At 42.5% G+C, this 21,552-nt stretch overlaps 2 protein-coding genes across 4 annotated transcripts in view; one reads left to right on the forward strand and one right to left on the reverse strand.

Annotated features, from left to right (window-relative positions):
- The window catches only part of gdpd4a (glycerophosphodiester phosphodiesterase domain containing 4a), a 39,196-nt gene extending 20,748 nt beyond the window's left edge, over positions 1-18,448 (forward strand). For 2 of the 3 annotated variants that reach the window (XM_068585166.1, XM_068585167.1), the window contains exons 5-18: positions 79-172; positions 921-980; positions 1,091-1,189; positions 1,320-1,413; positions 5,334-5,479; positions 5,639-5,721; positions 7,376-7,526; positions 7,715-7,933; positions 8,981-9,138; positions 11,875-12,022; positions 12,409-12,491; positions 14,406-14,485; positions 15,043-15,165; positions 15,564-18,448. In XM_068585166.1, the coding sequence (XP_068441267.1) occupies positions 79-172; positions 921-980; positions 1,091-1,189; positions 1,320-1,413; positions 5,334-5,479; positions 5,639-5,721; positions 7,376-7,526; positions 7,715-7,933; positions 8,981-9,138; positions 11,875-12,022; positions 12,409-12,491; positions 14,406-14,485; positions 15,043-15,165; positions 15,564-15,565 (1,540 nt within the window). In that variant the 3' untranslated portion in view covers positions 15,566-18,448. The remainder of the gene's footprint in view (positions 1-78; positions 173-920; positions 981-1,090; positions 1,190-1,319; positions 1,414-5,333; positions 5,480-5,638; positions 5,722-7,375; positions 7,527-7,714; positions 7,934-8,980; positions 9,139-11,874; positions 12,023-12,408; positions 12,492-14,405; positions 14,486-15,042; positions 15,166-15,563) is intronic. The other variant, XM_068585168.1, reaches the window with a different exon arrangement.
- Positions 18,449-19,276: 828 nt separating this feature from the next.
- myo7aa (myosin VIIAa) overlaps positions 19,277-21,552 on the reverse strand; it is a 39,945-nt gene continuing 37,669 nt past the window's right edge. Inside the window, exons 46-49 of the mRNA XM_068584532.1 lie at positions 21,312-21,428; positions 20,717-20,800; positions 20,467-20,586; positions 19,277-19,864 (exon numbers count right to left, since the gene is read on the reverse strand). Coding sequence (XP_068440633.1) covers positions 19,772-19,864; positions 20,467-20,586; positions 20,717-20,800; positions 21,312-21,428 — 414 coding nt within the window. The 3' untranslated portion in view covers positions 19,277-19,771. The remainder of the gene's footprint in view (positions 19,865-20,466; positions 20,587-20,716; positions 20,801-21,311; positions 21,429-21,552) is intronic.

Here is a 21,552-nt window from a genome sequence, read left to right on the forward strand (position 1 = left end):
TGAATGCATGCCATGTCCAACCCATCAGTCCCACTCGACTCACCATGTAGCAAACTCTTTGTGCTTGTGCCCCCTCAGGTTTAACTTCGGGACCCTGGGCTTCTGGTTTCCCTGGTCTCTGGTGCTGCTGGTCGTCGCTGCTGCTCTCTTCACATATATCGCCCTACTGTTGGTACGGAGCCTGTCTAATCTAATAGAAGACCGTGGTCATCTCTTTAGAGCCACTGTAATGTTCTTCAGCAAGACACTTGGCCCAAAATCAGAGATTAGCAGTGTATTAGCATTTGATACAATTTGTTTCAATAGGAGCAAGTTCATATTCTTTCATCAAAGCCCTTTGTATCTTTTGTATGGATAAATATTTGTCTCACTATTATTTGTGTCAAGAGATTGACAATCCGTGTCTAAATGTGACATCTGTAAATATAAAGCACCTTCCACAAATCCAAACAAAAAAGGATTGGTAAAAGCACAATTAAGTTTATTGTAAATTCCACCCTAAAAATATACCTGTGAGGACATGGAATTAATTTACAAATAAATGAAATGCATTTGTGTCCATCTTCATTAGTTCTGTACGGCCACTGAGAGCCATCCAACTCATCCGTTACATTGAGTTGTTTCAGAATAGTCATCTTTTCTAAAATATGAGTCTCAATTTATGAGTGTAACAAATAAATTGAGATTTAACAAAGTTTATTGAAGTTAGACGGTACTTTATTTATCTTCAGGGAAATTATGTTTCCGAAGTTGCAGTGCACAGTTAGAAAGAGCGTAAGTCTAACTAAATATAAACAATAAAGATCATCAATAAGGTACAAAAAACAATACACGATGCCAGGAATGTGCAGCGGTTAACCTTAATTTACTTGAAGCAGCTTTATGAAACAGTTTTTGATGAATATCTGAATGTTGTTCAGGTGCTGGCAGTGTGTCTGCTCTCCGAGGGTCAAAGGCTGTACCTTCACTGGAGCCACAAGGTACTGATCATGATAATAATAATAACGATAATACTATTAATCAAACACAAACACTCACAGACAACATATTACATGTGGTGTTTTTTCTCATCCTCGGGTGTTTCTGTCAGACTGGCATCGTGGTGGCGTTGGCCTTCTCTGTCATTGCCACCGCCATCTTGTCTGATCTCTGGAGCAAAGAATGGAAGACCCTCCTCCTCTCGCTGCAGGTTGGTCCATCCGGACACACTATTAATCAAATATAAATCAACACAAATCACAGGAGAGAATTTTAGATTTTTTTTTTGTGTTCATACAAACGGTAATTGGTGCCTTATGATGTTCTCTCTTTACCGTTAGGTGACGGCGCCTTTCCTCCACGTGGCCGCCGTCTCACTAATGGCGATTCTCTCCTGGCCAATAGCGTTGCATTTCTTCCGCATGAACAAGAGAGGTAAGCAAGCAGAGGAGTGTTTCATCTTCTGGAATTGAGGTGGCTCACTTTAGCTTTGGCTCTCTGCAAGAATGTCCCGTCTCAGCAGTTGTAGACGTATTGTAACAAACATTTAAATTGCATTAGAACATTCTGTTTAGTTGGGCTGTTCAATCGTAGAGGATTAGTCGAATGGATAGTCACCATTTTGTATTTTTTTGCAACCAGTGAGCAGAAGTGTCCGTACTTGGACTGCGAAAGAGTGACCTAGAGACGCAGTATGCGTCTCTGGAAGTGGCAGCAACCCATTTACTTGAAATAGCGGCTGCGGCTCAGAGTTCGAGCGGGTCGTCCCTCTCAAAGCAGTCAATCCTAGGCTCCTCTAGTCTATGTCGGTTTGTCCTCAGTCAAGACACCTAACTCCTCTAAATTGCTCCCATCGGCTGTGCCTGTGGTGTATGAATGGGTACATGCTTAGTTATTCCTGTTGGATAGGTGGCAGCTGGCATGATAGCTCCTGTCATCAGTATGTGGATGGGCGTGAATGGGTGCATTTAGTGTGAAAGAACTTTGAGTGGTCGGGAGACTAGAAAAGTGCTCTACAAATACAGTCCATTGATTAAATCTATGTTTACAATGTTAACATTTTCTCATAGACTTCTATACAATTTTGGCTCCTTTTGGAAGCAGAGGAGTCGCCCCCTACTGGATGATAGAAATAATGCAAGTTTAAGGCACTTCTGTGATGGTCTCATTTTTCAGAACAGAAAGTTGCCGCCTGTGACAAATGCACTCCATTTCCTCAAACAGTGTTATCTTGTTAGGGCTCTTCAGCATGCTCAACACATGTACTGTGCAGCAGCTGTAAATATGTAGCTCTGTACGGAAACAAAACGGGACAACATGTAAAAACTTTGTGAATACTTTGTCAGCTGTTGCTGGAAAAGCGACGAGAAAATACACTTCTAGTATTCGTCTACTATTTTCCATTTTTAAAGTAATTATTGTTGCATAAAGTATCATTTAAAACTGTTTAGTTTGATCTATTTGTACACCAAAGTCCTGATGTTTGGGAACGATTTATAGAACATAAATCTTGTGACTATGTACAACCGACAGCAGTAACTGGAGGAAACAAAGGCCTAAAGCACCTTGTTGTAACAACTAATTGCCCAATTTCTGGCACACAGTGAAGGGTTTTGGCCTTAAAGGCTTTAGTTGTAGTGGCGCTAAGCTGAGCTGCCCCGCCCGTCAGGAATGAAGCTTTTCTAAAATCAAACACACCCCTCAGCAAAGTGACGCACTTGTCTGGCATGAATCGTACAGCTGTAAACCTCCTGCCAACCTCTCTTCTCCCCCTCCGCTTCCTCTTCACAGAAAATCAATCTCTCATTTTTCTCTTCTGTCTCCCTGAAGCGTTCTGTCTTCTTTCATTCACTCCGTCCTGTTCTATCTCTTCATCACTCCGACCTGTTTTCTGACCTGACCTGCCCATCTTCCTGCTGTCTGTGTGGGTGTGCTGGTCTTTTGGACGCCTCGGTCCTCTCCGCTGTGCTGGCTTTGACCTCGGCGTCTCTCTGGTCTCCATGGGTACTGCCCTGGTTTCCATGGGGATTCAGCTGGGTAGCGTAATGCTGAGTCATGTTGGGGGTCTCTCCTGGCAGGAGAGAAGGAGAGAGAAATGTATCAGGATGTAATATCTCCCTTGTTCTGCTGTCGTGGCATGAATGCCCACCCAAGCCTGTAGTTGTATGAATGCTGGGAACAGAGCCTTCACGGGCCGGTCTGGATGTTTTGCAGTGGGTTTGTATGAGCTACTTCTCCACAGTCCGTGTGTTACTACAGGAGATGGCGGTCGGCACGCCTCCAGGTTGCAGAAACAGACAGAAGTAATAGTTGCTGGTCTCCTGCCGCCTCGATCCGTTAGTTTGCTTGTGTTTTGTGTGTGTCTGTGTTATGTCTTATTTCCTTGGTGTTTTAAAGGATGACTTAGGATTTACCAAAGTCACACAATAAAGAAAACAAACAAAAAAACAAGAGAGCGAGCAGTAGAACAGCAACCTCTGTGTTCTGCAAGGTCAAATTACTTTTTATCAAAGGATTTTTGTGGCTTTGAAGAGAGCAGCGATAGCGGCTTCAGTCGGATAGAGCTGCAAGGTAAAGTTGTGAAAATATTCTAATCATACAATTAAACTCCCGTGCTGGTACTCCTGCATGTATGTCGCCTCACGACTATAAGTTCCTCCTTCTACTTTACTTCCAAAGATCCAAACTCTCCCTTCTAGATTATGAAAAAATAAAAACACAAAGACAAGACATAGCACATGTCACGACTAATTCCCACCAACGATAGGAATTAGTCGTTACTCATATTAGGCGATGCCCCAAATCCAGTAGCATATGACTACCTGCACCCACCAGTAACAATATGAGCATCACCACCTGAGCAGGGCCCTCCCTCTCGCTCTCTTTCAGGGAGGGTAATCAATATAACAATACATTGTGTTGATCGAGTGTTTTAATTGAAGAGCAGTACCAGTATTGTACCAGTTGATGATTTATTCGATTGCAGTAACTGCTGCAACGATCAGCCATGAGCCCTTCTTATCCGTGCACCGCATACTGTAGCGATATATTATCAGATGCTATAGAAAATATAATATAAGAGGTTACATTTACATATAAATAAACTGGAGTGCATTTCTTTTTTAAATATTGCCCCTCACGTTGTGACCTCAGTGGTTTAGAAATGTAAAGGTGTGTGTGTGGTATATGTTAGTTTTTTAAAAGACGGTACTATTGATGAACTTTTTATTTCCAGTTGTATGTTTGAACAATTGTTAACATCAATGATAATGTTCAAGATACTTTATAAAAGACATGTAGCTTCCCTGGTTCCAAAACCAGATGTCCGTCGTTCTGCCTGTGGCCCATATGACCAGTCAGCACCAGACCCCATGTTGATCCTCTCAGGAAAGATTTACTGTCTCTCATCCTGATTACTGTAAGTTCCAACTTCTACACCAGCTATGACACTCTCTCGCCCCTGAACTGGGCCATATTTAGGTGTTTCTGTTTAGTTTTGGGGGATTTGTTTGTGTTCGTGGCAGTCATTGCGCTGCAGATGCACTTGTTTGTGCGTGTTTATGTCTCGAGTTGATTATGAAACATGATGTGATGTACAGATTTCATATGAAGACTTAGTGTAGCTATTGCTGTAATAAAACCCCAGTGTACTCGTACTTCAGAAGCAATGTATGCTTATAGACCTTATATGTATCAATTGTATACAGATACTTAATGGCTGTGTTAATCCCAAAGTAATTAGATTTAATAAATACATACATTTATGTATTTTTTTTCTTCAGTTTTGATACTTAGTTAATGTAATTGTTTTTTAATGTGGGGAAATCTTAATAAAAGGATATAATAAATTAATATGATGTTGGCACCCTCTAGCCGTCCTCGAGGCCCCCACTGTGAAAACCGCCGCTCTTGAGGCTTTTACTTCAGCAGCAATGACGTTTAGGAAACAGGTGCTAAAAGAGCAGTGAGAAGGATTAAGCGACATCTAGTGGTGAGGTTGCAGGTTGCAACCAACTGAATACCCCTTTGCTCACCCCTCCCTTTCCGAGCGTGTGGCCTTCAGGTAACATAAAAACATGAAAGGCTCTCTAGGGCTTGGTTTGTCCGTTCTAGGCCACTGTAGAAACATGGCGGTGCGACACCAAGAAGAGGACTCCCTATATAAGCATGAAGGACTCACTCTAACACTAATGAAAACACAGTTGTGAATATTGTATTACATTTCTGCCAATAGTTTCCCCCGAATCCAACACACTGCTCCTTTAACTCCTGGATTAGACGAAAAAACCAAACATCTTGTATTTAGAAAGTCAAAAGTCAGTCAATGTAAATCTTTGTGTTGTTGTGTTTTTCAGTGCGGCAGGTGGCTGTCCTGGGTCTCTACCTGTCCGTGCTCTTCTCCCTCTACCTGGTGCCTCTGGGAATGTATTCGCCCTGCATTAAAGAGGCAGGAGCGCTGGGACCCGCCCCGACACTCATCGGACACAGAGGAGCTCCGATGGTGAGACTGAACCAAACCTTGACAGCTGGTCTTTGTGTGTGTGTGTGTGTGTGTGTGTGTGTGTGTGTGTGTGTGTGTGTGTGTGGGGGGGGGGGGGTGTTTTAATGTCATTTCTATCGGTTGTGTTACTTATTTGTTCTCACATGGTTTCTTTTACAGCTTGCGCCAGAGAATACTGTGATGTCGTTTGAGAAGGCCGTGGAAGCTGGAGGAGAAGGACTGGAGACTGACGTCGCCATCAGGTATTAAGGGCTCTCAGTGCGTGTGTGTGTGCATGAGCATGTCTAGATTAGAAGATGTATTCTAATCAAAATAGTGATAAATAATAGTAAATAGATAAACTTGTGTGTTTGGGCTTGTTCTGTCCTTTGCCTGAGCATCAATCAGTGTCACTGCCACATATGATGGAAGTAGTTGGATCATTTAAAAGTTTTATTACCACACTGTGAAAGATATTTCTCTACATTTAAAAGTATTCATTGTGCAGTTAAATGTTCCGGGTCAGTGTTTTACTGTATTATACATGATGTTTCTAGATTAATATCACTGCTGCATTAACGTGTATGTTACATTTTTACTGGAGATGGTTTTAACTGCTTTATATCCTGTTGGTTAGTTTAATCTATCAACGCATCATATTCATGTTTATAGCGTCTCTGTCTGGTGTTTTCAGCTTTGTGGCGATACATTTTTTTAGATTAAGAAGTAGGAGCATTTATAACACTTCATCCTTCAGTTCAACACAAACATGCAAACTTTAATCATCTGGAGGTTCAGGGTTTTGACAGGACAGAAAAGTAATCTGCTAAATCAGTGAAGCTGTCAAATTGAGTGGAGTATTATATTGGAGGATTTGAACAATACTCAAGTTAAGTACTTCAGGTACCTACAATTTGTTCTTAAGTGCAGTTAAATATAATTACATTCCACCACTGGTCACAGCACTTATTGTCAAAGCATGAACATGTAGACATTTCAGACTGCAAAGGTGCAGAGTGCAAATAGTGCATGAATGTACCACCAATTAATATATACAAAGTGCAACATGTTGCGACACTGATGATAAAACTTAATAAATTTACTTTAATGGTATTTAGTATTACTTTTTAATGATTTGTTTTTCTTTGAAGGATCGTAAAATATTTTGAAGTTAGCCCTTTGCTCCCCGATCTCTAGCTTCTCTATATTTTTTCAAGGCGCTCCGATAACAAAAAAAATCTTGGATCTTTAAAATAAAAAATAAAAAATGTTTCAATGTGACCCAACTATGTTTCATCAAAAGGGAAATTATGAAATCATTAACAGCGTCAAATAACCCGAGAGATTACAATATGTACAATTACCAGCAGCAGTCAGTCTGAGGCTAACTGTACAGCTCAGTCGCTGGCGTGCGAGCGTGCTAGCGTGCTGAGAGGGCACTAAGGTGATTACTGCCATGCTAATCCAGTTAGCCATTAGCTCACGGCAGTTTTACAGCCTGAAAACGAGGTGATTAGCAGCATGCGTGAGCAGGTTATCTTAATTCTTGCTTAAACTGCACTGCAACTTTTATTAATTTTATTTGTATTTTTCTTAACTGTTTTAATGTTTTCTTAACCGTTTTTAAATCTGCTTTTATTGGTTTTATGTGAAGCACTTTGAATTGCTTTGTTGCTGAAATGTGCTATACAAGTAAACTTGCCTTAATAATCCCATGCTGGTGACCCCGGCGGGATTGGTAATTCCTGTGTTTGTTTGTTTGTTTGTGTGTCTGTGACGTCTTTAATTGCAGGTGTTTTGAGGGGTGAACAGTTTTCTAAGAGTTAAATGTAATCATCTCGACCCCCTTTTGACATTTCCTTTTCTCTCCTCACCATATGCCACTATGTGTCCTGAGCTTTCCACCTGTGTCTGCAGTTATGATGGCGTTCCCTTCCTGATGCACGACTCCACTCTGAGCAGAACCACCAATGTTGCCCAGGTTTTTCCAAATCGAACCCACGTCGCAGCCGCAATGTTCACCTGGGCCGAGCTGCAGCAGCTGAATGCTGGCGACTGGTTCTTATCGGTGAGGCTTGTAGTTCCAGACGAGGCTTAGTTCATTAAAAAACATGCAGTACAACAAAAGTGTTACTCACACCGGAGGGAGAAGGACAGGCATTGGAACTGTAGATTTTCAATTATCAAAATTAACAAAAATGTTTTTATTTTCTGTGATTTCTCAGAATAATTTTTTCTCAACCCCCTCCATTACAGAGGGATCCCTTTGGGACGGTGTCGTCCCTGTCCGACACGGACTGCTCCCAGGCCCAGAACCAGTCTGTTCCCTCTCTGGCCCAGTTTCTGGAGTTGGCGGCCTGGAGCGATAAACTAGTACTGTTTGACCTGCACAGGCCACCGTACGGTCATCCCTACTATCTGTCATACATCAACACCACTCTGCAGGTGGTGCAGGCCCACATCAACTCCTCACAGGTAACCGCAGGTGGATGTAAAACTCTAGCTACCGTGACCTGACTCATTTATCAATATGCCATGTTTTCTTTCCAGATCCTTTAATATTGTTGTAACGAGTCCGTGTTACTTCGTGAGTCCCAGCAAGCACAAAAGAGGGCAACACAATACCAGTGTGTTAGTAATGTTCTTTGTTGCGGTGCGCTCACTCTGGGAGCACCCAATGTCTCCGGCGTGTCGACGCCGCGTCCCGCTCTACTGCCGCTACTACTGCTTATATTGAGGAGAGACACAGGACACAGATTAGGAGCAGCTGGGGCTGATTACCTCTCATACCTCGCACCTGTTCCCTGAACCACTCCCTCGCTCCATCCCCTCCACAGCTGAGCGCAACCCCACCCCACTGCCACAATTGTGTATCTGCTGATACCGAGTCCAATTCAATACTGATATTTACAAACCAGCAACATGTGCAATGTTGATTAAATATGTATCTGGCACATACTAAATTTGTAACCTTCACAAGCTAATCCAAATACCGAATGGTCTTTGTTGAAAATGATTTAGTTGAACATCTTAAATCATTTGTGCATAAGTTTAATTAGGAGATTTGACTCCTGAAATTTACATGACGCCATCTGCAAGAGAGAAGACGTCTCACTGTCATGTTCGTTGTTACGTTCATTATGATAATGTTGGGGGGTATAGAGGGAGGCCAGAAGAGATGGGCTATTGATGTTGATGACTGCTAATTTCTTGCTAGATTTAGCAACTTTTGGAGCTGGTGCTGCTTGCTACTTTCCTTGGAAAAGAGTTGGCAACACTGGGCTGCTTTTACGGTTGGAGCATTTAAAACATCTTGCACGTTCTTGCTCGTTTCACAATATTGTTTAGATTATCAACCTGAGCTTTAACACCCTCAAGAGAAGGTTTTCCGTTTTTTGCTGCCAGTGTTGAAATGTGTGTGTGTGTGTGTGTGTGTGTGTGTGTGTGTGTGTGTGTGTGTGTGTGTGTGTGTGTGTGTGTGTGTGTGTGTGTGTGTGTGTGTGTGTGTGTGTGTGTGTGTAGGTGCTGTGGTTGCCATCTGAGGACAGAGAGCTGGTACAGGCTGTGGACCCAGAGCTGCAGCAGACCTCTGGAGAAAAGGCGTCTATACAGGAGCTGACAGACGGCCACATCACCAGACTGAACCTGCACTACAGCACCATGTCACAGCAGCAGTTCAGGTACACACACAATCATTTAGAGAAATAACTGTTATGAGAAAAAAAAGAAGACAATTTTAGACAAAATATTTGTGATTGCTGCATTTATGTAACATTTCATGCTGAATTTGCAGCGAACACTTTGTTGAGAGATTGTCACCTAAAAATACCCAAATTGGTTTAAAATGATATAACCCCGGACAAAAGTTGCACTATGTTTTTTTCTACTGATCTCCACAGTGTGCAGAAAAAGTTGTTGTAATGAACGACACTCGAGAAACACCTCCACATATAGAAACTGAAAAAAGAAATGAGGAGAATGCAGATGCTCTTGTACTGCAAAGGTTTTGCTATTTGCATTGTAATGTCCTAAAACAAATCCTGAGGAATTCACAGATTTCAAAAGATAAATATATACAATAATATCCCCTAAATGTCACCACACATTGGAGGCACTCAATAAGGCAGTTGTGTTCACCTGCTCATCCCTGCAAAGGTCAAAGTGACCTTTGACTGTGAGCTCATGAAATGCTCTCCCCTGTTTGTGTGTGTGTATTTGTGTGTGTTTACATGTAGTTATGTAACTCAAGGTACAGATGGCTCGATACAGATGATTACAGCTCGCCGCAATCACACCAAATTGAGCGTTGCGGCAGCGTGGAAGTATCACTTAAATGGCTCGTTTGTCTGTATATTATATTGAAAAAGACCTACCAAGCGTTGGATGCAGCCTTAAGTACACCTGGGGAGGAGGTTCACAGCAGCAGAACACCCAGGTACAGAGGAGCTTATCCAGTAGGGAAGTTGTGGAGGAGTTTAGAAGAGAAGAGGGTACGAGAGGCCGCAGACGACAAGAGAAACGAGTGGGAGGTGCAGCCCTTGTTCATAACCCAAAGCCGTGGGCGAACAATCTGGTGAGAAAGATGGTTGAGTGTCTCTCACACTGACATGTTTTTTTAACACAACTCTCACAGTCCACTGAAATGGTCCCTTGTTAGTGGTGACTCATCCCTTCTGCAATATCTCAGTGGAAATATGGAAATATCAGCTTTTGTGGCACAGCATTTGTCACCAGTGGTTGGATGGCTCACGGCGTTACATTGTGTTGTAACAGTTGTGCTCCGGAGACATAAGCGCTTGATCACTGTGGTTATCATCATCAGAGCGTTGCGTTAACATTACAAGGAGAGGATCTAATGGACAAACTGTAGTGTTTCACGACCACAGTTGGGAATCATTGAAGATGTTTTCTAACATCAGGGCCCTGTTCCTTGTACGTGGTTCAACAAAGTCAATCAAATGGCCTTAATCCAGCTTAACCTAACGAGATGATTGACTACAGGATATGTTGGTTCCCTGAACGTGGATCCTCCCTCAAACGGCCTCGTTCATTCTAACCAGACGTCCTCAGGATAACTGCGCCTGCTGCTCCACTTCAGAAGGGAGAAAAGTCGAACGCCAAATTCATGATGTTCTCTTTCTAAAATGACACAAACTCAGAATAAGTCTCTTTTCTCTGCTGACGAGCAGAAGAAGATTACATATGATGAATTCAAGTTCATAATCATGACAAAATCTAATAGTGCATTGACGTTCAAAGCGTGGTGAATATTCGCAACACTTCCTGTTGTGAATGCAGCGTAACGCTGCCTCCGCTGGTCGGCTAGAGTCAAATGAGCATTGCAAAATGTCAGACAAGTAAATGTGTCAGTGTTGGGGAAATGTATCAGCTAATTTTATGTAGGGTTGGGTACCAAGAACCAGTGCTAATATGGCACCGCTTCCAAGACGTCCGATACATACCGGACCGAAACAAAATGCAGATTTTGGTGCTTCCTTTCGGTGCCGATTTTAAATACTTTTTTTTACGCTACTCTGTAATGTTGCACGATGCACTATGGCGATTCATCTAAACTGGCTTCATGGAATCGAAAAGCCTGATCTACGTCGTCTTATCCTGGAAATTTTCCAGCTATATCAGTAAACCACATACGTGGAACAGTGCCCAGGTAATTAGTGTCTTTGTAATTCAATATGTCATCCCACTGTAAAATGTGACATTTACATTTAGTAGCAATACATCTGAGCAGTGTCTGGGCCTACTGTTTCTGTGTCTTGATACTATTCACCAACAAAAACTAAAAGAGTAAACTTCATGAGAATTGTCTACCTGAGCCAGATAAATAAAGGATTAGATCTAGATTCATCACCAATAACTGACACTGAAAAGAGCAACTACCCTACATTGTGTGCATTGATCTCAGTGCAAAACAGAGTTATTTCAATATATATATAACTATAAATAACCAGATTATATAACTCCTGGCTGTAAAACCTGGCAAAGAGCAGCTTCTGTTTCCCTCAACAGACGGTCATTAGACTTTCAAAGGACGCTTTCATCTCAACAATCTGCCAGACATTCAGATAGGGATACCTGTGTGTGTGTGTGTGTGTGTGTGTGTGTGCGTGTGTTTGAGTTTTAGAGTGAGGGGAATTTTATAACTGTGAAATATATATATATATATATATATATATATATATATATATATATATATATATATATATATATATATATATATATATAATACCACTCTCTTCTTCCTCTCCACCATTTCCTCATAATCTTAATGAGGCTAAATTATGTACAATTAATGAATCATAGTTCTGTGAGAAAACCAAATATGTCAGATTAATAATCACAAGAGCACTGTTGGCGTATAAATCCCAGTTTAAACCTCTTCAATCCACCTCTCCCAGTAAGTACCAGTCGGTGAACATCAGCACCAACCTGTACGTGGTCAGCCAGCCGTGGCTCTACGCTCTGGCCTGGTGTGCTGGAGCTCAGTCCGTCACCACCAACTCGGTCCACATCCTGTCCAGCATCCACAAGCCGCTCTTCCTCATGGTGAGCAGATTCAGGTCCAAACTCTTTCTTACCAACACAGAGCGACTTTGTTCTGTGGACTGCCTCTCAGACGGAGAAGCCTTATTATTATTTAAAATTATTTGATTTGCTTTCCCTCATGTTTTAGCTGAGCATGACTCATTAAGATCGCCAGGCTTGTACTTCTGTCCCAGCGGGTATTGTGGGTGTTTGGAAGGTTTGACCTGTGACCTTATGGTTACGTAAACCCTCTCACCTCCTACATGTCTGCCCAGCTCCACATGAGATGATGACGTTTTTAATACAGGGTCCAGGCCCACTACCTAATGAAAGCATGACATTTATGTCCACACTTTGTTTCAGCTGATGTAATAAACCCTCTCTCTCTCCCTCTATCTCTCTTTCAGACTCCACAGGACTATGGTTTAATGTGGATTCTGACTGATGCTGTGTCGGCCTTCCTCATCTTTGCAGTTTTCATATTCCACTGGTGCGTGCACACACACACACACACACACACACACAATCGTAACGTCTGGTGTTGGGGAGGTGAAGCCGTGCAGGGATGAGTCATCCCGGCTGCTGATTAGGTTTCAAAAATGTATTAATATGTAATCTGAGTTGTGACTGTATGATGTGAAGAGAGAGAAGACTAACGTGTGCTTGATCCATGTCAGGACGGACAGAAATCCCAACCGGGGCTGTCTTCCTTATTTTTCAACCTGGTACTTTTCCATTAGCCATCATATCATATGTTATAATATTTGCCAATAAAAAACTTAATTGGGCGAGACAAAAGTTCAGATTAACCCCCAAAACATTAAACAAATGTGTTTTCAGTGCTATGACTTGGACAGTGCTAGGACAGTTATCGCACGACCAGGCCTTCACACTGAGGATATAAAATAAAAAATGTGTGTGTGTAGATTCATCCCTTTCTGTCAACCTGGGCCCTGTTCTACGTAAACGGTTTACTGATATAGCTGAATAACTTCCAGGATAAGATGACGTAGATCAGGCTTTTCGGTTCCACAAAGACAGTTTGAATCAGTCACCATAGAAACACATTGAAATCCTCCAATCTGGTCCAGAGCAGGTTTAGTGAAGTTCACTGGATAAGTTGGCCGCTCCCACCGGACAAAAAGCAGCTCCCTTCCTCATTGATAGAGTGATATTAGTTTTATAGGGAGAGAGTTCTTCCAGATCGCCAAAATCCGTTCTCACATCATGACGACTTCCTGTATGAGCTCACATCATGATGACGTCATATGAGCGCTATCGATTCTGCCGACAAGGACTCATTTATTTCCAAGACTTTCTGGAGCCGTACATTGAACACCGGCGCAGCCGAGCGCTGTCCGTCTCACATACTGTACACAATACATACTGTACACAATACATACTGTACATGCAGACTGGATCACAGAAGGATTGTGTAAAAAAGCCCAAGGCACAGCTCGCTTTTTTGCGAGTGGTTTATTTAGCGCTTGAGAAACTTATGGATGTGTTGAAAGCACTCATACTTCTATGACAGTCATTAGTACACGATACATATCATTACTGTAGAACACGATGAAGGTGGACTCAAGATAACAATCATTATCCCTGCTTCAACTTATTGAATTTCTGATTACGAGTATACATACTGATCCACCCATACAAATATTCAAACTTCTAGTTATATGGTAATCTAAACACACATAGGTTACATGAATATACACATAGTTCATGATACATACGTGCATACAGTACATATATATCCTCATAGTTATATATTAATTTGTATACAACTGCTAGCAGACACATTTAAATAAATATAATCTGATTGATTTGCATGATGAGCCACTTAAAATTAGCCAATACATTTTTTTCAACACTGACACATTTACTTGTCTGATATTTTGTAATAATTCTATCCCGATAAGCGTAGGCGGTGCTACGCTCCATTCAGGAACAAGAGGTGTTGCGAATATTCGCTACGCTTGAATGTGAAAGCACCATCAGATTTTGTCATGATTATGGACTTAAATTCATCACATGTCGTCATGATCAACTTCTGCTCATCAGCAGAGAAAAGAGACAGTCTTTCTCTGAGTTTATTTCTCATTTTAGAAAGACAACATCATGAATTTGGCGTTCGACTTTTCTCCCTTCTGAAGAGGAGCGGGCACGCACAGTTATCCTGAGGACGTCTGGCTAGAATAAACGAGACCGTTTGAGGGAGGATCCACGTTCAGGGAACCGACATATCCTGTAGTCAATCATCTCGTTAGGTTAAACTGGATAATAGGACTTTTGATTGACTTTGTTGAACCACGTACGAGGAACACGGCCCAGGTGATTCTTTGCCGGTCTGATCTCTCTCTTTGGTGTGTGTGTGTGTGTGTGTGCGTGTGTGTCACAGGTGGAGAGAGAGAGGCCTGCCCTTCTGGTCCGGCAGCCATCAGACTCATGAGAACGGACCATACAGCAAGTTCCGGACAGGTCCGTATGTTAAAAACAGAGTTATAGATTAAAGCAGTCTGTCTGCTGCTGATCTTCATTCTGTTTATTGAGCTTTTGATCATTTGACAACCGATCAAAATGTTTGCATCTGGGTTTTTTTACACAAACAAAAGATTTTAAAACTGAATTCATGATTTTATTGTGGATTCGACGCATTTTGTTCGTTGGTGTATTTTATACGTTGGGACAAACACAACGTGTCTCGTCCAGCTTCTCGTCCATTTTGGGGGTTGGCTGAGGTCATCGATATCAGCCTTAGGCCTGCTGATTAGTGCAGAGTTTGGGTTTGTCTCGCCTAGTCTTGAGCAAATGCATAATCTCATAATCTAGCAAACAAAGCACCAACACACTCCAGAACCTCAACATGAAGGAGTTTTACTCAGAGAAGCTGCTAGCGCTGATGGTCCAACACGACGCTAACGCTCTGGACTGAACTCACAGACTAGTCGTTGATACCTTACTTTGATCATTATTGTCTTTGCATGCATTGATCTCCTGCTGTGATGTGTGTGTGTGTGTGTGTGTGTGTGTGTCAGACTCCTTCGAGGTCGTCTGTGTTCGCTGGAGCCCCCTCCACTCCGACCTCCCCTGCCGGAGTCCTCATCCTCTCCCTCCCCTTGGTCTTCAGCCCATGACACCCTGCATGTTGGGCCTTGCATGTGAGCCCTGTGGGAGACCTCGTATGACCTTTGAACCCGTTTGACCTGTGCAAGCTTCCACGTGTCGTGTAGAAAACTATCAGGTGCTCTGGATGAAGCCCAGAGAGAGAGAGAGAGATTTGTGTGTGATTGAATCTCTGGAGGGATCCAGTCCTGAATATAAGTCCCGATACAGTTATGTTTCTGTGCCTCGTACACTCAACTCAGCAGTGAGCTCACCTCTCCCCTGTAGACGCATGGCTGCACCTGCTTATCATGAATGAAAACTTTCATTGTTCATTTCATTAGCCCCTCATATTTGATTCTCGTGCACCTCCTCCAGTATCATCTGTGTTACCCACAATGCCCCTCCTTGACATGTGAACTTTAAACAGTTTTGACTTTTGCCCCTTTTGCAGAGCTGAGCGACGTGTGGTCCATCTCCAGCACCAACGTCCGGTCCGACCTGCGGAGCATGCCCGGTTCCCCCGGTACCCCTCACCTGCCCACCATCACAGAGGAGTGACTGGAGGAGAGAGGGAGAGAGAGAGGCAGGAAGAAAAGGTCCAGAAAGAGAGAGAGAACTTGTTTGAGATCTTAAGTATTTGTCAACAACACAAAATGTTTATGACAAAATAAGCAACAAATGAAATTGGATAGGAGTGTTCTTGGTTGTTATTCATTAAGACGTTAACACACAATACATGATGTTGTTTGATGGGATTTGACAGCTGGCTTATTGTAACCTGTCATCACGATGTCATTCAAACATAGCCCTGTGTGGTGAGAAATGCACAAATGACCAAAGCCGAACAAATTGTGTTGTTAGTAGGAACTCATCGCTCCAATGGAACCCGTGAGCATAGTAACACGGCCCCAGGCCCACAGGCCCAGAGCGATATACTTCAGAACATTTTCATTATTCAACACCACCAGCTGAGCTCATGGAAGCATGAAGTCCAAACCTCCCAAAAGAACGAAGAAACCAACCAACACACGCCACCGTAGTAACTTGAGTCGCTTTCATGCAGTCCGTCTCGTGCTTCTAGTCGATCAAAACCAAACGTTTGTCAGAGGAAGAGCGACAGAGTAGCTAAAGACGATGATGAAACGGACTCAACGGACCAGGAGCCTCACTTTTTATTCTTTTATGTTCAACTGTAATGTATCAGACGCATCAGACTAAACCTTAAACCACGTCTGAACGCTGAGTCTGTGTCTGAGTGGTTGGACGTGGTGTGTGAACTGGACACTGACGGAATGAATGTTCACCCGAGGGCTTGAGAAGCTGATCGCTCTTCATGTTCAGCACTGAAGTCAACGGATCATCCAGCAGGGCCGCGCTTCTCACTGCATACGAGGAACGTTGTGACATTTGTGCCAAATGCAACGTGAGCTTCTTCTTTTGGTTTCTCGAAAGTGTAAAGATGCTTCTGAGAAACCAGACCATAATACTCCCTCACGAGGCAGCGGGATGCTGCTGCTTTCCCCTCGGGTACTTTATGGAAGTACGACTACAAAGTCTGTCTGCGCTACGTTGTCCCGACTGAAGCGATCTTCAGCTCTGTGTCTTGTGAATGACTCATGAATCATGACCGTCAGATCCTCTGAAGGTTTTTGCCAACATGCAGCAGCAAGTGTCATTAATAAAACACTTTGGCTCTGTTTGCATCACATTTAACCTGCAGTCCAAATCCATGTGCACATGATTTTACCCAGCTCGCCTTTCACTGGAAAGCATTTTTTCTAAGTTTAGATTTTTGAATTAAGTTTGTTCGGTCTCAAAGGAAAGATGGAGATGGCGGTCACAGTCCTGAGTCCTGGAGTCCGAAACAGGATCAAACTCAAGCTGAGTCTTCAGTCACATGACCGCCCCACAGAGCGACTCGATGTACTGTATTGTGTCGTCATGAGTAAGTGGATAGCACTTTGTGTTCGTGTTCCTGTTGAGAATATATTAGGCTAAGCATTTTAGCTGCAATCATAATAGCTGCACAGCCATATTTATTCTATTGAATATGATGTTTCCAACCGCTGGAGCTTTTTGAGTGAGCAAGTCCGGTGACGCCGCCGCACCGGGCTGGATTTTACTTTTGGAGAGGTGTCGCATTTGCAGTCTTGCATGTGTTGGACTCGTCCAGCTTTAGTTTTGTAGATGCTTTTATTAAAGCGGCTCTCCAACCACAATCTATTGCTTTTACTAACAAAGCTCTGTCCGGGGAAAAGTTGGCACTCCAGAGGGTTCAAAACCAAAGCTTCATCGAAGACGCATTAGCGTATTCATCGCATGTACACGATCAACACATCCTTGGGCTGGTTTGACCTCCGGAGCGCTGACTTCTTGCCTGACTTCAACAGACGTTGCAGTTTTTTTGGGGCAGAGCACACAACTGCAGTGCAGTGAAGGATGAGCCGTGTGTCCTGTCAAAGCACTGCAGTACAACACAACCCCACATCGAAGATGGGCTTTTGAAATATGTCGTCTCTCTGAAGTCAATAAGCTAATCATTACATACTTGGTACTTGCCACTCAGCCAAGCAAGAAATATATTTTTGCAAAACTTATCTGACGCCCACCTTCACTTTTCTTGTTTCTGGGCTGAACTTATGAGCAAGGCTTTGTTTGATGATTTCTGTCTTGTTTGCAGATTTTTTTAATTCATTTTTTCTTACAGGGTATGCTCGAGATCAGTGTCTGTGCAATGGAATTATTAAATATAGAGAGATAGATAGATAGATAATTTCTTCATCCCGAAGGGGACATTTGTTGGCTGTAATTGCAGCTCACAGACATGAAAATCAAAATAACAAGGATGAAAGATATATATATATATATTCAGCAAAACTCAGTATGTTCTGATTTTTGACTCCACATCTCCATTTTCTCCGTATCAAAGCTGTTTTAAATTTGGCTCCATCAGTGGTTTGACCCAGGGAACGTTCCCTGAGTGGGAGCTGTGGTCGTGTGTCATGTGACCGGCCTGTGCGCTGAGACGTTGGCGGTTGACGCGCTCTGCCTTTAAATGTCTGCAAAACGCTTTCCACTTTTAGCGTGATGATGAAACTGATCTTCTCAACAAGAAAATCTCTCTGAAATGATGAAGAAACTGTCAAAGTTTCTAGATTGTGACGTTAAGGGGACAACACTCAACAACTTTGAACTTGCTGCAGAGGAAAAACACCCTACAGATTAATGTAATAGTTATAATAAAGAATAATTATTAAAAATATACAATTTTTAAGAAGCATTCCCACTTTTTTTTTTTTTTTAATGTAACTTTTCTCTGATTGTAAATGCTACTGTCATCTGGTATTAAAACATTAGAAGAAGTGTTTGGTTGTTGCTCTGTCTGTGTGTTCTTTATGCCTGAAGTGTGCAGCAATAAAACACTTATTGTGTTTTATTTAGCAAACAAACAAAAAAACATAAACCTACAGTTCTGGACTAAATCTCCACAACAATTCAAATATTAAATTGACTACAATCGCATTTTTTTTTTTAAACTACTAGTATTATATTCTGACTTATTTCAAAATACTATACTATTTATCCATCAGACCCAACTCAATGTGACTTTTTATGACTTTCGTCGAGATATGTTTTTGTCATGACATTCTATGAATTGATATTTTAATATAACTATAGTATGATATTTAAAACATATTTATGCCATAATATACTTCTTTTCTTACTATACTGTCAGTGTCGCAACTGTGTTCTAGACACTGAAGAACGAACGATTCATTCATAAATATCAGTCTGAACAAATGCATTTAATGTTTAATACGAAAGTTAGAGCACATATTACAAGTAAGTTTAACTTGAACACACAACAGCAACAAAGTCAACACGTCAAATAAAATGGTTGGCACTAATCAAATACCAGCGTTACTATATATATATATATATATATATATATATATATATATATATATATATTGTCTATCTCAACATCCTTGATGGAGGTCATGACCTCCATCAGGCTCAGCGTCAGAGCTTCGCTTTGAGTGGAATCCTCCCGTCGGCATGGTGACGTGGTAACTCTGAGGGGTCTCTGCTGTTTTGACCAAATCAGGTGAAAGACTTTTTACATGAAATACCCTTTTCAGTCAAAGAAAGATAAGGGTACAATTATGTATTAGATGCATTTATTGACAAAGCTATTCCATGGGTATCAGTATTTCCAGCTGTAGATAGAAATCCTCGTAATGTAGTGAATGAAATGAATAAAGGCAGAGCGTGGTGAAGCACTCAGGGCTTTGCTCAACACTGTCGTTGTGCAACATGAACACTGTATTTCTGGACAAGCAGTTCTGACTTCAGGTCCTGAACCAAACCATGAAGACGCCCTCTTGGACGGAGAGTTTGGAGGTTTTAGAGGTAGTCATCCTCACTGGACGGCTCATCTTCATCGTGGCTGTAGTGGTGGTAGCTGCTGGGGCCTTCGCCGGGGTCGTCGCTGCCGGCAGCCGAACTCTCCCCGGTGAGATTTGACCCGTCCGAGCTCGCAGAGGAACTGCGGCTCATCGTCCACAACTGCTTGGCAAAGGTCCGCCCCCAGCTGCAGGGCTGGCCAATGGGGCGCAGGAGCCGAACGAGCTCGGCGGCCTCCTGCCAGTAAGAAGTTCACTTGCTCTGGCGCGGCCCGGAGCGCTGCTTGTTCATGGTGGTCAGCATCTGGCTGATGTAGGAGGTCAGCAGGTCGTCCATTTTGTAGCCCTGCAGGAGAAATGAAACACGTTCAAAATACAAGCTGACGTCTTCAGTCTATTCATTTGAACAGCTTTTTTAGGTTGTGCTTTGATAGTTACATCATTTATGTCAACATAAATGTGTTTCAGATCCGATTTCTAGGACTGCATTTAATGTCAATTCATCTGCAGATTTGTTATTTTTCTTTGTTTAATAAACAGTTTTCTGATGTTTTTCTTGATCAATTAAGTAAAGTACACGTCTTAAGAGCACAACAGTCATGTCATACTCACCACTCTGGTTCTCTTTTCTAACAGATTACATTATAGTCGTTCCACTTAGCTGTTTTTCTTGATGTAAAGTCTAATTGAAACACATTTTCGGTATGCTTCTATTGTGAAAAATGTATGGGAAGTATTGAGTTTCATCGGTGATGGTTTCAATCAAGAAAAACTTCAAAGCAGAAACAACTAGAATTCAAAGCTGACTGACATTTGTGTTTAAAGAAAGCAAGTGAGAGAAGGAGGAGACAGTTTATCATGTGAGCCGTGAGGTATTCAACACCTTTAATTCAACACCTGCTTTTATTTGAAAATGTACAGAACAAAGTGTGTGTTGCTGCCACCCACCAGCGAAGTCTCACACAGCAATTTGCTTCCTCTGACCAGGTTGCCGATAGTGATGTGGAAGTAGGTGTTCCCGCTGCTCCAGTTGGAGATCTTGGTGAAAGGGTGAGTGGTGAGGACGTCCTGCACCAAAACACAGAGCGGGGTGAGCCTCGCTACCTTCAGGCTCCTCTGATCCACCACGCATACTTAAAGTGCTTAACCAGTGTGTTTACCGTGTGCACAACCCAATTATTTCTACACAAACGCTTACCTTTGTCTTCGGGTCGATGAGGCTAACTCCATGCTTGTTGATGGCGATCAGCAGGATCTCTGGGAAGTTGGGTTCTGTGGTTTGCTAGGGACAAACAATTACTGTAGTCATGACATCTAGATATCCATTGAGCATCTTTTAGATCGTAGCATGTCTAGATGTAGAGAGGTAATGCTTCTCTCCACAGCTCATGGTGAATATGAGGACGTCTGGTGTCACGAGGTGTGTGCTCGTTTCCCTTCATCCCGTATTTTCCCTGCATATATTCCTCTTATGTGGGAGGAACTATAACCAACACGAGAGGTGCTGCTGAGGTTTCCAGATAGGTAAAGCCACACCCTCTAAAACCTCTGTTTGGCCATGACTCAGAAGACAATCGTTTGTTTAGTGGGCTTGATGAGGAGGATGCAGGTTCTTACAGCGGTGAAATAAGAATTAAGATCCTTTACTTCAGTCAAATGACTGACACCATACTGTGAAAAGTTAAGTCCTGCATGCAGTGCATTGTTACTGAGCTTTGTGTAGAATCAGGAAAAATACGACAAAGAAGAAGCGCCCAGCGAGACAGGAAGTGAGAGGCTCCAGCGGGGTTTACCTTGACCTCGAAGAAGGCGGAGCCAAAGGTCGGCCATTTGTAAATGGTCTTCAGGAACATCAGTTTGGCTTCTTCTCTTGATTTACCAGCCTGCTTGTTGAAGTATGCAACCACCGACTGCAACACGCCACACACACACACACACACACACACACACACACACACACACACACACACACACACACACACACAGCCCAACATGACTTTAAGGAGCTGTGACTTGTTGGTGAACACAGTCGCT

Source organism: Clinocottus analis, unplaced genomic scaffold, assembly GCF_023055335.1.
Source record: "Clinocottus analis isolate CAN_PGR_092001 unplaced genomic scaffold, fCliAna1.0.p SCAF_2, whole genome shotgun sequence".
Classification (NCBI taxonomy): Eukaryota; Metazoa; Chordata; class Actinopteri; order Perciformes; family Cottidae; genus Clinocottus; species Clinocottus analis.